We start from the raw sequence: 17144 nt of genomic DNA on the forward strand, positions 1-17144 counted from the left end.
GCATTTTGACATTGATTTTTGCCTTTTTTCGACTTTTTGAGCTAATTTTTTATGACCAAAATCATAATCAAAAAAAGAAAAGAGGAAAAAAAGAATAAGAAATCTTACTGGGGCGCTGTGTTTTTTTTATTTTTTTTTAAGATAATACACATTTTCATGATTTGACGTCAAATTGAAGTGATGATTTTGTTCATATTTAAAAAAACACAATGCTCCAATAAGATTTCTTGTTCTCTTTTCTTTTTCTGATTCAAATATGAACTTGTTGGATGATTTTGGAGAGTTGGATGATTTTGGTTCATATTTAAATTAGAAAAGAAAAGGGAATAAGAAATCTTAATGGGGCGCTGTTTTTTTTAAATTAGAGTTTTTTTTAAATTGAAGTGATGATTTTGTTCATATTTAAAAAAACACAGCGCTCCAATAAGATTTCTTATTCTGTTTTCTTTTTCTAATTCAAATATGAACTTGTTGGATGATTTTGGAGAGTTGGATGATTTTGGTTCATATTTAAATTAGAAAAGAAAAGGGAATAAGAAATCTTAATGGGGCGCTGTTTTTTTTTAAATTGGAAAAAGAAAAGAGGAAAAGAGAATAAAAAATATTATTAGGGCGCTGTGTTTATTTAAGATCTTACACATTTTCATGATTTGACATCAAATTGAAGTGATGGTTTTGGTCACGCCGAAACATGCAATAGAGCGAAAAGCGAGTGATTTTGCGGCGTAGTTTTCTATAATTTTAATGTGGAGAAAATGTTGTATGAACAAAAATTTGCCTTCTCGCTAGTGGTTTTTTGTTCACATAAGGCATTTTGACATTGATTTTTGCCTTTTTTTGACCTTTTAAGCTTATTTTATATGACCAAATTCATCATCAAAAAAAGAAAAGAGGAAAAAAAAGAAATCTTATTGGGGGCGCTGTGTTTTTTTTTAAATCTTACACATTTTCATGATTTGACGTCAAATTAAAGTGATGAATTTGTTCATATTTTTTAAAAAAACACAGCGCCCCAATAAGATTTCTTATTCTCTTTTCCTCTTTTCTTTTTCTAATTCAAATATGAACTTGTTGGATGATTTTGGAGAGTTTGATGATTTTGTTTCATATTTAAATTAGAAAAGAGAAGAGAATAAGAAATCTTATTGTTGTTGTATGAACAAAAATTTGCTTTCTCGCTAGTGATTTTGTTCACATAAGGCATTTTGACATTGATTTTTGCCTTTTTTCGACTTTTTGAGCTAATTTTTTATGACCAAAATCATAATCAAAAAAAGAAAAGAGGAAAAAAAGAATAAGAAATCTTACTGGGGCGCTGTGTTTTTTTAATTTTTTTTAAGATCTTACACATTTTCATGATTTGACGTCAAATTGAAGTGATGATTTTGTTCATATTTAAAAAAACACAGCGCCCCAATAAGTTTTCCTGTTCTCTTTTGTTCTTTTCTTTTTCTAATGCAAATATGAACTTGTTGGATGATTTTGGAGAGTTGAATGATTTTGGTTCATATTTAAATTAGAAAAGAATAGAGAATAAGAATTCTTTTTGGGGCGCTGTTTTTTTAAATTAGAAAAAGAAAAGAGGAAAAAGAATAAAAAATATTATTGGGGCGCTGTGTTTTTTTAAGATCTTACACATTTTCATGATTTGACGTCAAATTGAAGTGTTGATTTTGTTCATTTTAAAAACACAGCGCCCCAATAAGATTTCTTGTTCTCTTTTCGTTTTCTAATTCAAACATGAACTTGTTGGATGATTTTGGAGAGTTGGATGATTTTGGTTCATATTTAAATTAGAAAAGAAAAGGGAATAAGAAATCTTAATGGGGCGCTGTTTTTTTTTAAATTAGAAAAAGAAAAGAGGAAAAGAAAATAAAAAATTTTATTGGGGCGCTGTGTTTATTTAAGATCTTACACATTTTCATGATTTGACATCAAATTGAAGTGATGGTTTTGGTCACGCCGAAACATGCAATAGAGCGAAAAGCGAGTGATTTTGCGGTGTAGTTTTCTATAATTTTAATGTGGTGAAAATGTTGTATGAATAAAAATTTGCGTTCTCGCCAGTGGTTTTTTGTTCACAAGGCATTTTGACCTTGATTTTTGCCTCTTTTTTTACTTTTTGAGCTAATTTTTTATGACCAAAATCATCATCAAAAAAAGAAAAGAGGAAAAAGAGATTAAGAAATCTTATTGGGGCGCTGTGTTTTTTTAAGATCTTACACATTTTCATGATTTGACGTCAAATTGAAGTGATGATTTTGTTCATATTTAAAAAAACAGCGCCCCAATAAGATTTCCTGTTCTCTTTTGTTCTTTTCTTTTTCTAATTCAAATATGAACTTGTTGGATGATTTTGTAGAGTTGGATAATTTTGGTTCAAATTTGAATTAGAAAAAGAAAAGAGAATAAGAAATCTTATTGGGGCGCTGGGGTTTTTTTTAGAAAAAGAAAAGAGGAAAAGAGAATAAAAAGTATTATTGGGGCGCCTTGTTTTTTTCAAGATCTTACACATTTTCATGATTTGACATCAAATTGAAGTGATGGTTTTGGTCACGCCGAAACATGCAATAGAGCGAAAAGCGAGTGATTTTGCGGTGTAGTTTTCTATAATTTTAATGTGGTGAAAATGTTGTATGAATAAAAATTTGCGTTCTCGCCAGTGGTTTTTTGTTCACAAGGCATTTTGACCTTGATTTTTGCCTCTTTTTTTTACTTTTTGAGCTAATTTTTTATGACCAAAATCATCATCAAAAAAAGAAAAGAGGAAAAAGAGATTAAGAAATCTTATTGGGGCGCTGTGTTTTTTTAAGATCTTACACATTTTCATGATTTGACGTCAAATTGAAGTGATGATTTTGTTCATATTTAAAAAAACAGCGCCCCAATAAGATTTCCTGTTCTCTTTTGTTCTTTTCTTTTTCTAATTCAAATATGAACTTGTTGGATGATTTTGTAGAGTTGGATAATTTTGGTTCAAATTTGAATTAGAAAAAGAAAAGAGAATAAGAAATCTTATTGGGGCGCTGGGTTTTTTTTAGAAAAAGAAAAGAGGAAAAGAGAATAAAAAATATTATTGGGGCGCTGTGTTTTTTTTAAGATCTTACACTTTTTCATGATTTGACATCAAATTGAAGTGATGGTTTTGGTCACGCCGAAACATGCAATAGAGCGAAAAGCGAGTGATTTTGCGGTGTAGTTTTCTATAATTTTAATGTGGTGAAAATGTTGTATGAATAAAAATTTGCGTTCTCGCCAGTGGTTTTTTTTGTTCACATAAGGCATTTTGCCATTGATTTTTGCCTCTTTTTTTGACTTTTTGAGCTAATTTTATATGACCAAAATCATCATCAAAAAAAAAGAAAAGAGGAGAAAGAGAATAAGAAATCTTATTGGGGCGCTGTGTTTTTTTAAGATCTTACACATTTTCATGATTTGACGTCAAATTGAAGTGATGATTTTGTTCATATTTAAAAAAAACAGCGCTCCAATAAGATTTCTTGTTCTCTTTTGTTCTTTTCTTTTTCTAATGCAAATATGAACTTGTTGGATGATTTTGGAGAGTTGGATGATTTTGGTTCATATTTAAATTAGAAAAGAGAATAAGAATTCTCATTGGGGCGCTGTTTTTTTTAAATTAGAAAAGAGGAAAAAAGAATAAAAAATATTATTGGGGCGCTGCGTTTTTTTAAGATCTTACACATTTTCATGATTTGACATCAAATTGAAGTGATGGTTTTGGTCACGCCGAAACATGCAATAGAGCGAAAATTGAGTGGTTTTGCGACGTAGTTTTCTATGATTTTCATGTGGTGAAAATGTTGTATGAACAAAAATTTGCTTTCTCGCCAGTGGTTTTTTGTTCACTTAAGGCATTTTGACATTGATTATTGCCTCTTTTTTTGGATTTTTTGAGCTAATTTTTTGTGACCAAAATCATCATCAAAAAAGAATAGAGGAAAAATAGAATAAGAAATCTTATTGGGGCGCTGTTTTTTTAAGATCTTACACATTTTCATGATTTGACGTCAAATTGAAGTGATGATTTTGTTCATATTTTAAAAAAAACAGCGCCACAATAAGCTTTCTTGTTCTCGTTTCTTCTTTTCTTTTTTTTCTAATGCAAATATGAACTTGTTGGATGATTTCGGAGAGTTGGATGATTTTGGTTCATATTTAAATTAGAAAAGAAAAGAGAATAAGAATTCTTATTGGGGCGCTGTTTTTTTTTAAATTAGGAAAAGAGAATAAAAAATATTGGGGCGCTGTGTTTTGTTTAAGATCTTACACATTTTCATGATTTGACGTCAAATTGAAGTGATGGTTTTGGTCACGCCGAAACATGAAATAGAGCGAAAAGCGAGTGATTTTGCGGCGTAGTTTTCTATAATTTTAATATGGAGAAAATGTTGTATGAACAAAAATTTGCTTTCCCGCTAGTGGTTTTTTATTCACATAAGGCATTTTGACATTGATTTTTGCCTTTTTTGACTTTTTGATTTTATTTTATATGACCAAAATCATCATCAAAAAACGAAAAGAGGAAAATGAATAAGAAATCTTATTGGGGCGCTGTGTTTATTTAATATCTTACACATTTTCGTGATTTGAAGTCAAACTGAAGTGATGATTTTGTTCATATTTAAAAAAACACAGCGCCGCAATAAGATTGCTTGTTCTCTTTTCCTCTTTTCTTTTTTAATTCAATTATGAACTTGTGGGATGATTTTGGAGAGTTGGATGATTTTGGTTCATATTTAAATTAGAAAAAGAAAATAGAATAAGAAATCTTATTGGGGCGCTGTGTTCTTTTTTAAATTAGAAAAAAAAGAGGAAAAGAGAATAAAAAATATTATTGGGGCGGTGTTTTTCTTAAGATCTTACACATTTTCATGATTTGACGTCAAATCGAAGTGATTGTTTTGGTCAAGCCGAAACATGAAATAGAGCGAAAAGCGGGTGATTTTGCGGCGTAGTTTTCTATAATTTTAATGTGGAGAAAATGTTGTATGAACAAAAATTTGCTTTCGCGCTAGTGGTTTTTTGTTCACACAAGGCATTTGGACATTGATTTTTCGCCTTTTTTCGACTTTTTGAGCTAATTTAAAAAAAATGGTTTTCCCTATCCATTCATAGTCGTTTTTTGTTAGGTCAATGAAAATTCTTTGAATTATGACAGGACTTGTCCTTCTATGTTTCTATCAGGGCAAGATTTTTGTTACGACCATATGACGTCACAATCACTTCAAACGTGCTCTTTGTTCTTTCGTTCATGCAATATCCACTGAAATACGTGTCTGACGTCATTTTTCACTTATAGTGAAGCAAGTTTTTTTTGTTCATTGGCGTGATTAAGTATTTGGTCACACATGACTTGCCTCACTCTTAAAAATGTCTTCCTCAGTCTGAAATTTACTTTTTATTTTAATTCAAAGAGATAAGGTCAAGTGATTGCGTGTCACTCTTATTGAAGGGTCTTTGAGGGCAGCTGATAGAAGCAGCAATATGTTAAGTATATTCTTAATCAAAATATAGCATCTCAGGATTTAATAAAAAGATTTAATTTAGTCTGTTTATTTTATACATTTGAAGCGATCTACGAAGCTTTTGCGGCTCTTCTCTGGCAATCTGTCAGCTATGTATCTTGATTTATGTGCCACTGCATTAGCGTATAATCCATCGGGCTGAGATCCAGTGAGTTGAAATAACTGACTGGGAGATCAATTAATTGCAATTGTGCCTAAAAGTTATTTATTTTCAAAACAATTAATTGATTGGATTAATTTATGCAAATTACAATTACGAATCCATACAGAACTTTTGATGGTTAAAACAATTTATGAATATATCTGCATAACATGAAAAATCATATAACCTCACGCTCGATGCAGAGTAGGAAAGAATTGGCGAAGAGGTTGAACTTGGCGGGGCTCTCATTCCAAACTCAAGCATAAGCTTTTAAAAAAATAAAAGGCGTTTTGATTCCCACATAAACAACGGTTAAAATAAATTTTTGGTTCGTTTGTTTTTTGCAGTGACCGAGACTCTTTGACGCAGAGGAAACAACTTCAGAGAAGAGCTAAGCCGAGTTTAGTCGGAATGACGGATTGCGCTTTTTTTTTATCTTAGCGGTGATCTCTTTGAGCTAACTTTTTTTTCCTGCTGTAGGTCCTGAGCTGCGTTTGCTAGCTGGTTGCATATGCTGTTGTCTACATTAATCACGAGTCATTCGGGTTCCGTTTTGTGCGAGTCCTAAAACTTGTGAGCATCTGGCAAGCTTTTTGGAAAGACACCATAACATCGAGGAGCGTTCTGATGAAAGAGTTATTTCGTAGATCTGGAGCTTTGATGTCAAGGCTAGCGTCTGTATTGGCAGGATTTGTGTTACTAGGGAAACTCAGGTCTTCGAGCGGCAGATTATGAAGCTCTGTTTGAATGTCATGTTATATCTCGTCTAGGAGACTGCAATCAGTGTCTCCAATGTAATTATGGCTTAATTGTGCATACCCACGTTTGAAGCATTGAGGGACATAAGTCACTGAAAAACTTATCGTAGGCACAGTTCAGAGCAATTTTATTTGGAACTAGAGAATTGTTTACTGACGTATCTTGATTTTTGTGCCACTGAGTTTGCGTAGATTTCATCATGCTAATATCCAGGAAATTAGAATAACTTGTTGGGCAAATAATTTCACTTATGTGCAAATAATACCAAAAAATATTGATGACTAAAAAGTGAATTTTAATTTCAACATTATTTAATCTGGGCAACCTTATGAAACGTTTCAACTTATACTGGATTGAATATTTGCAATGCATAGAAAGAAAGAGTTGGCGAAGAGATAAGAAAATCTGGCGGTGATTTCATTCCAAACTAGAACATTAACTTAAAAAACTTAAAATGCGTTCAGCGTACATGAAAATTAGTAGATAAGTTTTTTTTGGATGGTACCTTTTTTGCGGCAACCAACACTCTTTCAGGCAAAGGAAATCTTGAAATGATTGAAATGACGTCGTTGCATGTTCATGGCGCTTTTCTCTGATCTTTGCAAAATTTTCGAGCTACTCACCGGTGCAGCTGCTCACTAGTGGATTAAATGTGTTATTCTCTACGTCAATCGCCGATATGATAGGTCTTAGCACTGAACAATTTCCTAGCCGAAGAGGTCTTCCATGGACCTTTAGCTGCTATGAGAAGTCCAGTGGTTGCATTACTCTTGGTGGTCGTCTAGCCTTCGAGTGGCGGAACAAAAAAAACTCGATTAGAAGTTGTTTGTTTCAGATAATTTTGATCAGAAAGTTCTCACTGGGTTTCTCTTAGTTTATTTGTGACGTTCTTGTTAAACAGCATATCCGACTTGTTTTCTATCGAAAAATAACAAGAGGAACTAATGATCGGAAGAGCACGGACTAATATAAAATGAATATCCGTCCACAGCAAAGTTTCAAGTATGTGTCGTTGATTATAACTGAAAGAATTCAGCTTTCAATTTTGAGCAGAACTTGTGGCATTTAATTACACACTCCCGTTTTTTGTATTTTTTGATATATGACAAATTTTTGTATATAAAATTGTTATTTTTTGGTATGTTGAGGTTGAAAATATCCGGATAATGGGACTTTACCTCTACAATTAGGTCTCTTCATTATTTTTTCTACTTTTCTTGTTCTGATAATTATTTGTTACGGCCCCCACTTTAGTGGGGAGGAGGAACTATATACTCAACTGGGTTTTTTTGTTCAGTCAATTTTGGCCGATCGATATATTCATTGTAGAAAATTGAGTGGTATCACTGAAAAGCCCGTCCAGCGTAGAATACGGAATTAAAAAGATTTTTTCGATTTTCGTTTTTTACAGGGAGTTGTCGAGGTTTAAAGTTTTGTGAATATTCGACTGTTTTTGTTCACATTTTCAGTAATTTTTGCTAAAATTTTGCACAATTTCGCTAATATAATTCAAAATGAGCTAAAATTTTTAATGGCAGAGTGTTGTTGTTACCGTTAGAGATCGAAGAGCGTTGCTGAATTGTTTGATGAAGTTTTTTTGGCTAAAATTTTTGATAAAATTCAAACTTTTTTCATTTTGCCAGACTTAGTGACCTAGAAACCTTAAAACAAACTCCCTAATCTCAAAAAGAGCGCTAGTTGCAATTAGACGCCGTATGAAAGTCTTGTGGAATTAAAAATTTGCCGGTTTTTGCAGATTTAACTCGATAATTATACAAAATGCATCGTTCTTTTTTTAGTATTTGAAGAATTCCACGCAACAATTGGTCTAATTCGCAGACACTTGGAATACTTGGTCGATTTGCTGGGCGCGCGAAAAAATCAGGGAGAGGTTCGACAAAATCATGGATTCTTAGAATCAGAGACTTTGGTTTTTATTTGATGCTGCCTTTTTTCAAAATATATTGCTTTTGTTTTTTTAATGTAAATTGCGGACAATATTTTTCATTCACGGCTCCGTTAATGACAGCTCCAATTTACGTAAATTTGAGGCCAAATGTAGATACAGATTGTTTTCAGAGAATCTAAGTGTTTTTAAGGCTTTTAGGAAGAGTTTTAGTAAAATTTAACTGAATTCTTGTCTTTTGCCTCCAATTGTTATTCTTTTGGCAGTCTGATTTTTAAGTTTAACCACTCAAATATCTAAATTTCTTACTCAAGAGGTGCAAATGAACCTTTTCTATCCAATCGGTTGTTACCTAATGTCTCTTATGTTTTTGAATGTTTTTGTTTTAAGGAAATTTTTGTGATTTTTTGGGACTACGAGTTTTCATACAAATTTTTCTGATTTTTGTGCATAGTTTCCTATTTTTGCTGTTGTTTTTGTTTCTTTTGTAAATTGTAACATTAATTAACAATCGAACTGAAAAAAGCTTTACAACATTTGAAACTGAACATATTTTTTTGTTTTCATAACATACGGTTTGAAGGGCTGCGACACCGTTCTCTTGCAAAAATTGGTAGTTTTTTATTTTTGCCCTTTATTTGTTGTTAATTTTTGTTGTCATGCCAAACATTGTGTAATTAAAGGTCTCCGTGGCCAACTATAGATAAACAAATGAACTTAATAACTGATATTGTTAAATTTCTAATGGTTGTTTTGACTTTCGAATTAAATTTCTAAAAAGAGTAGTATTCAACTTATCCCTTTTTGTTCTGGTTTGCGTTTTTTTCGTATTATACAATGTTGTATCATTTTCGTAAAATATCCCGATTGTTTAGAGCTCGTTTTAATGTTTCGTTGAATCAAACAATAATTTTTCTGTTGTTTAAACGTTTTAAATGATGTCTTCAAGGCTTAGACCATTTGTTTCAGAAGAATTTTGTGAAGTTTAGATACTTTTCAGTTTTTGTGGTTGCTGTTGTCATTCTGTGATAGTCGTTTTACAAAAACACGTTATGATGGTCAAAGGAGAGGCAAGTGAAGATGTTAAATTTTTGCGGTTAATATATTTTAAATTTAATGGCTTTAAAACTGTGGTTTCTTAAATTTGTTTGTGAAACTTATTAGTTCAGCTTGTATTTAATGTTATTTTATAGTCTTATGATTTAGTCTAATTAATAACAGTTGCAATTAGTTTTCCAAGTAGTTGCAAGACAAACTGTCTACTCTTTTAGTCGAAAGCTTTTGTTGGCTATGAATTTTTGAAAATATTTGTTTTCAATAAAAAAAAGAGATCTGCCAATTTTGTTTCTGTTAAATTGTAGCTAAGCAACTCTATATACAATTCACATCATTTATCTTTTGAAGTACAATTTGCTCTTCATAACGGTTTTATTTTCCTCAAATGGTCTTTCTTCTTGGAACAACCAGTTTTCATAAAACCAATTTTCGTGATTTTTGCATATTTGCCCCCTTTTTTAACAGTTTTTGTTCTTTTCACAGTATCACAATAATGGGCGCCGTTTGATTTTCAAATTTTGTTACCTTCAAAAAATGCCAACAAAGGTTTTTGTTTTTAATGATCAGCTTAATATTTAAATGATTGGGGGGACATCGTTTTCGTGCAAATTTTTAGTTTTTGCCTGTACTTGTCGTTTTTTTTGTAGTCGTAAGACATATCCTGGATAATGAAAGGCCTCAGTCACTCTCTATTGTGGTATAAAAGACTCTCTCAATGATTTCATTTGAGGCATAATGTTTTTAGTCAGTTCGCATTTAATTCTTTTTTTAAAAAAGTAATGTTTTAGTAAACTTTGCCCCTTTTGCTCATTTCTAGTCGACTTGTTGCCAAGTCGCATTGAGGAAAAGTCCCATGTTTTGTTCCAAAAAAGTGCCGGTTAATCTTCTGAGCATAAATTTTATCTGATGCCATTTTGTTTTGGTTATTAGTGGTTTTCAAAAAATGGACAAGGAGTTTTGGTCGTAATTAATATTTGTAACTATTTTATTTTTATTGCCGTCTTTTCTGGTAGCCACAGGTCGCATATGGTAGCCACAGGTCTCATAGGACCTCTAGAGTAGATTGTTTTATTCTTTTAGTAGTTTGTCGAACGATATGTTGATATGTTAATTTTTTTTATCTCTTCCTCATTTGGTAGACAATTAAGTGAAAAATGTAGATGAGCGGGGTCGGAACTTAATATGCAAACGCAAATTACCGAGCCTCCTTGTTTTTTTTTTCTAAATTGGTTTTCGCGGTATTTTGTTATCCTGTTTTTGTTGCTCTTAAATGTTCATTCTTCGTGGATTTTGACTTTTGAATTGGCCACGGGAAAAATAGCTGAACTGTTGAACATTCAGACTTTTAAGACATTGATTATGGGTATGGAAATTTGTTCTCTCTTCGTGGGTCAGACGAGTTCCAGAAATGGATGACAAACATTCTCGGTATGTTGGTTTCTACTTCATCAAGAACACCAAATGTTTCTGGGTTGGTTTGACCCTGGAACAATGATTCGTATTGAGCCCTTTAGTGAAAACAGGAAGAGGCATTCTGTGGGGGATGTGTTTTAGCAAAATGTGCCCTTTTTGGTGTAATTTGCATAGGGATGGTTTTGCATTGATCAATGTAACTTGAGCATACGATGAGTTGAAAAGCGTTGAAAATGGAGTTAAAATTCGTATACGGAATTTCTCAAGCGCTAATTTTGGGATTTGAATGCATTTTTTGCATGGAATGGATGCAGAGAATCCGTTTTTTGTTGCAGGAGAATTACTATCAATTCGTATGGAGTATTTGACTCGGCACTTGTCCCGTGTGAAGCTGCCTAGCTAGAAGCATGATTTCAAAGCACAGACATGCGACTATTAACTTCAAAGTTTGCAGTTTTCTCCGACTTCCGAGTGTCTGCCCTTCAAAATTGCTACGACAGTTTTGGTTCTTAATTCTAATGAAGTTTGTAAATTGATAGTATTCTTTATAGATATTGGTCATAAGATAATATTCCACCTTGCGGTTCAACTGAGGGAGGTTTCAATGATTCGAACTTTGGCTCTAGGATCGCTGAAATGCTGAATTTTGTTTTTCTGCCATCTTGTTCTTTTCGGATTGAGGAATCAAGATTTAGATTAAATAGCTTTCACTTCATACTAGAGCTCCGAAAATCTGGTGAGGGATTTGTTTGTTCTTATTCTTGAGATGTAGTTCTTGTTTGGTCTGGTTAAGATGAGTTGGTGAAAAAGCTTGGCAGCCCTGAGAGCTAATTCTGAAGGCTGTTTTTTGATGCATGTAGGTGCGTGTCATGTAACCACTGGATAAATTAAGCAAAGTACCGAGCGTTTCAATTTACGTCCCTTGAGGGTAGCCCTTCCAGCGTCGACGTTAGGGTCATTTGGTACGACGTGTACGTTACGCAAGCGAATTCATTGTTCCAATCTTTCAAAATGATAAACCCACGGTGCCCAACATATTAGTATTTGGTACATACGTAGCACCAGATACCTTTATTTATAACGAAAGTTTTGTTTATTAAAAAGAACAGAAGATAAAACATTTAGTAGAGAAGCGAAGGTAACTTAAAACGAGAAGTGTATGACGTCGCGACCATTTTTTTGGAGTTGAATGAAACGAGAGCAAACGGATGAGCTGAGAGAATACGAACTGTAGGGATTCTTTAAAGGGTTGCTAAGCATATTTAAATCTTTGTTAATCATTTTTTGGCCCACAGTTGGGATGAATTTGGAGAAATTATTTTTAATGCTGCGAATTTTTGTTAAAACTGTAGTGTCTTGACTAAACTCACTGCCAGTGCTTTGGTGATCAGTGAACTTTGATACCTGAGTAAAAGTGGTCTAGCTGATTGGAGTAAACTTCCTTGATGGTCATTCCGGGGTTTTTTTGACCAACCGATTCGACGCCTGCTCAGTGATTGTTATTTTTACGCTAGGTTCCTATCGCGACCTATTCCTCCGGCAAAGAGAGGATATCTGCTTTGAACCGTTATGTCATGTTTTGCTGGTCTGATCGCTCATCTCTGCGGGGTCGTCATTCAATGATCATCCATTCATTCTAAACTATTCAATAAGTTGATCTCAGATAGGTCGTTTTATCCGCAAAAAGCCAATTTTTTTGACAGCCTAAATCTCAAAATTGTACTGGGAATGTTGAACAATTTGAGACTTGACTCAGAATTTTTTTAACAAAACGCATTTGATCAAGTATTTTAAAAAGACAATCTTGATGAGGTTAATAAAGGATCAATAAACGTGCAAATAAATGAACAATCTTCACTTATATTAATTGCGATTATTTGGAAATGTAGTAATTAATTATTTGCTTGGAATTACGATTTCAAGTATATAACTGGCTTTTTGTTTGCAAATTCAATTGCAGTCATTCATTCCAATTACTTGCTAAGATCGCCCGTTAAGTTAAATATGGGTATCCGTAACTTGAAGACTTCAGCTGTTAAATGCAATTTCAGGCACACAAATACGGAAAGTTAATTGTCATTTAAAATGTGATGTTTTTAAGTGGGCGCGGCAAACGACTCAGCCGAATCTGAAACGGGTGGCGATTCGCCTGTTGAGTCAAACGAAGTTTTGGCAACTAAGACAAGACAGTTTCCGGTGCCTTTGGAACCGCCCTCAAATCCGTTATCAAAAACTCATACGTCGCCCTTGCAGCATACTTCGCCAAGGACTGAGCCCATAAATTATCGAGACTCAACCACTCAAAGTCCATTTGTGTACTCAAGAATTGGAGATCGACCTTACAACGAATCGGCTTCAAATAGCAAATTTGGACCTGGGTTAAGTTCTAATGCGGCGGGAAGTGGAACTGTCGGACCACAAGGTGATTCAACGCCTCAGAGAAATTCTATGGATAAATACGGTTTGAATAAAGGAGGATTTGGTAATGTCAAGAGTACGCTGGATTCAGATGCCAATCGAGCAGCAACAGGTAATATTTAAATATATACAAGCTGTATAACAAGACAATTGGGAAAAGTTTACTGACTATTATTTCAAATCGTGCTGCCATTCTCTATTTCAATTAGGGAATGCGTCGTGTATACTAAAAAAAGAAAAAAATGTGATTTGAAAATGATTTTTTGTCAGTATTTGTTCTGTTTGTAGTGGATTTCTGACTTCTCCACTAGTATCACCTATTCTATATTTCATAATTGAAAGGAGCGTTTCCAAATTTGATGTAACTTTAAGTGGAATTGATTGGATGAAATTACATTGGGTGTTTTAGGAGTGAATGTCAGTTCTGGGTTGTCAGGTGGAACCTCTCGAGATGCAAGATAGTAAGTTATGCTATATTGGTCAAACAAGAATTTCAATGGTGAGATCAAGGACTTGTAAATGTGAGGGAAAATGCATTGATTTTTCTGTATGTATTTTTTTGAAATGAAACATTTTTATGTGATACGCAATCATGGCTTGACGCTCAAAAAGAATGTTTGCCGACCGAAATTCGGTTAAATGAGAGAATTTTTGAGTGACCAACCACTGGAAAAATCAGTTATCAAAAAGACTTTATATGAATTTAAACCTCTTCCCTAAAACTAAGTTAATCTTAAGTTTTGAGATTACGCAAAATACTCAGATCGCAACTAAGGTTTTACTGATCGTCAGTATTGAGTATAATTGAAGGTGAAATTTTTTTTATGGTAACAGTAGTGTGGGAACACCTAATCTGACATCAACACCCCATAACTTCTCAAGTGGCACAACCCCGGGGATGTCTGGAAAACAGCCAGCTAGGACATCCATTGGAGGTTAGTGACTAATTGATGACGACTCATTGTTCAAAACATTATATCGGGAGAAAAATTTAAGGGAATGATAAATTAATCAAGCCAAGCACCTAATGTCTGTTCGACATAGGTGAGAATGTTTTAAAAATTATAATTGAGCCGGCTGTATTGTGTGCTAACTGGTCTTTTAAACAAATAAATGCCTTTGAGATGGCGACGTGAATTGCGATGGTGATTAAAGGTTTCGACATTTTTCTTCAATAAGATTTATTTGAATGACAATAGCATTTTGGTCCTAGATGCTCCTGTTATCCGCCTAAAATCTTCGGCGAAATTGAAAATATGATATGCTTTTCAATAACATCTTAATCATAGTTTTTGATATGCTGCCTGAAGCTGTCTTCGGATCAAATGGAAAAATGAGTTTTGACCAATAACTTCACACAACATATTTCTGGTGACTTAGAGCCCATAATTCATTGGCAGCTGGTTTCAGGTTTAATTTTTACGTTAATCGTTTTTCCTAATTTTCTCATGTTACTTTTTCAATAGCCGCGAAGCGATAGCGGCTATTATTAGTGACATCGTGGTTTTTTATTACAGTTCAAAGAATTTATTGTATTGGGGCGCTGTCTTTTTTATTAATAGCCGCCTCAGCTTCTGAGCTGGCTATTATAGCGCTGCTAATTTTTTACAATTCAACGAATTCGTATTGTATTGGGGCGCTGTTTTTTTTACGACTCGAAGAGCAGTATTGGTTTTCTTAAGTATTTTTTTTACCGGAAGTACTATTCGTTCAGACGCTGTTTTGAACTAAAAGCGAAAGAGTAAAATTGCCGCGTGAACTAATTTTTTCTGAGCGAGAGAAGTTTGTTGATCATGCGCTGCGTTTAGGGAATGACTTTTTGACTTTAAAAAGTAGTTTTTGACTGAATGGCGCAAATAGATAACCTTTTTTCGTCTAAGTGGCCCAGTTCTTTTGCTTGTAATTTATTTTTTGTTGAAATAATTTTTATTCGATGCTATATTGAGATGTAAACCTCGGAAATTGATACCACAGTGTTTTGCAGAGCCTGAATATGCGTTTCAAATTCAAAATTGGCACATATTTAGCTTTTTTCTATAATTTCTTCATCTTTGGATCTTTCAGTCGTCTTTTTTGTCAAAAATTAGTCAGTATGACAACTTCCCCTTGATAATTTATGTACTCAATGCCTCTTTCTACCTCGATGTAATTTTGTTTTATAAATTGTTCATATGCTGATCCGATTTTGGTAGTTTTTTCCAATTTTTGTCAGTTTTTTATTGTATTTTGGTTTTAATTACCAGAAACTCTTTTTAGTGCATTATACGGGATTTCATTTGGGTTTCAATAAAAATTCAATCACTTTTCGGCGTTAAGTTTTTGAAAACAGTTAAAAATTTATAATAAATGCAGTCTTAAATTTTTTCACCGATTTTGCAAATAGTTTCAATGTTTTGCATGTTTGAATTCTGTTTTTACTTTTGTTTTGTTCTGGTGAGGAGGATGGCTCTTTGTTTTGAATGACTCGTTGTCTCTTCTATGCCTGGAATGCTGAACAATGAAATGTATTCGTTTTTCTTGATTTTTTTCAATTTGATTTTCAACTTTCAAAAGTCAAGAATTAGTCTTTGTTACGGTGTTTCTTACATTGTGTCCATATTCTTCACATTTTTGTTTGTGTCTTTCTAGCTTCGTCCTGGTACCTACATTAATATTCGTTATATTGATTTTTTTTAGTTGTTAAAAGATGAATGATTTCAGCTTTTTCTTAGATTTTCGTCATTGCTTTGGTTTGCAATTGGTTTCATTCATTATAAGGCAGTTCTCTGAGTTTGCTAGAAAGTATCTGCAAAGTTATTGCATTTTTTCCGGTCTTGGTTTTGTTTTTAAACGATTTTCCTTAAATTTTTTTCTGTTGCTTACGTCTTTTCTGTGATTAATTTATTTTTTGAAATAGTATGAACTCATGTTGTCTAGCATGTATGGCTGAAGAGTCTATTGTTTTTGTCTCAATTGCAGTGATTAAAAATCTAATTGTAGTGGTTTTCTAATTCTTAAATTTGAGCATTCTTTTTTTGAAAATTTTGAAAGTTTAAGATTTATCTGCCGTTTGCTTTCGCGATCTTTTTGAGATTAGAGTCATGAATTAATTGAGGACAATTGCTAGCTTGACAGCTTTTTAACCCTATCAGTTTTATGACCATCATATTTAATTCTGATTTTTTTTAACTTTACCAAACGTTTTCATTAATATAAAATGTTGCTGCATTTTTCTCTCGGTGACAGTGGTTTAGATTTCACCAATTTCTAGATCAGACCTGGGGAGGTAATGAGGACCCGGAGAAGTGGAGTGAAAGAGCAAGGGGTTTTGCAAAGTGAATTTTTTCACTCTAATTTTAAAGTAGAGTGAGAAAACGGTGTTTGAACAAAAATTCGCTTTCTCGCTAGTGGTTTTTTTGCTCACTTGCGGCATTTTCACTTTGATTTTCACTGTTTTTTTTTCAATTTTTTGGATCGGATATTTCTCTTAAATGGTTTTTCCAATCCATTCTTTGTTCATTCTAGGCCTAGTTTTTTTTTACTTGAACCAATATTTTTTGCTAGTGATTTATTTGTTCACATGCGGCATTTTGACATTGATTTAGTTTTTTTTAAATTTTTTTATCTGATTGTTTGGGTATGGTTTTATCAATTCACTAATTTTCCGTTCTAGGTCTATTTGTTGTTTGGCCAATAAAAATTCTTTGAATTGTACGTCAGGACATGTTTTTTACTTCGTCCAAAATAAATTTTTCGCTTTACCTTAGTTCACAGCTTGTTCTGACATTTTGCGTGAAATCTTTTTGACTGTTCTAGGCTAGTTTCACTCTTCTCTCATTCTGCTAAAAGTATTTTTAGACAGCGGTTGCACAGCAAAGCAATTCAAAATGAACAGAGTCAGTATCATAAAACGATATCAGAAATA

At 33.2% G+C, this 17144-nt stretch overlaps 1 protein-coding gene across 1 annotated transcript in view; it reads left to right on the top strand.

Moving 5' to 3' along the window:
- The window catches only part of LOC142340888 (uncharacterized), a 29315-nt gene that overhangs the window by 5887 nt on the left and 6284 nt on the right, over positions 1 to 17144 (top strand). The window contains exons 3-5 of the mRNA XM_075391656.1: positions 12924 to 13352; positions 13650 to 13701; positions 14075 to 14175. Of these exons, the coding sequence (XP_075247771.1) occupies positions 12924 to 13352; positions 13650 to 13701; positions 14075 to 14175 (582 nt within the window). The remainder of the gene's footprint in view (positions 1 to 12923; positions 13353 to 13649; positions 13702 to 14074; positions 14176 to 17144) is intronic.

The sequence above is a fragment of the Convolutriloba macropyga genome, chromosome 6, assembly GCF_964194025.1.
Source record: "Convolutriloba macropyga chromosome 6, txConMacr16.3, whole genome shotgun sequence".
In the NCBI taxonomy this organism is placed as follows: Eukaryota; Metazoa; Xenacoelomorpha; order Acoela; family Convolutidae; genus Convolutriloba; species Convolutriloba macropyga.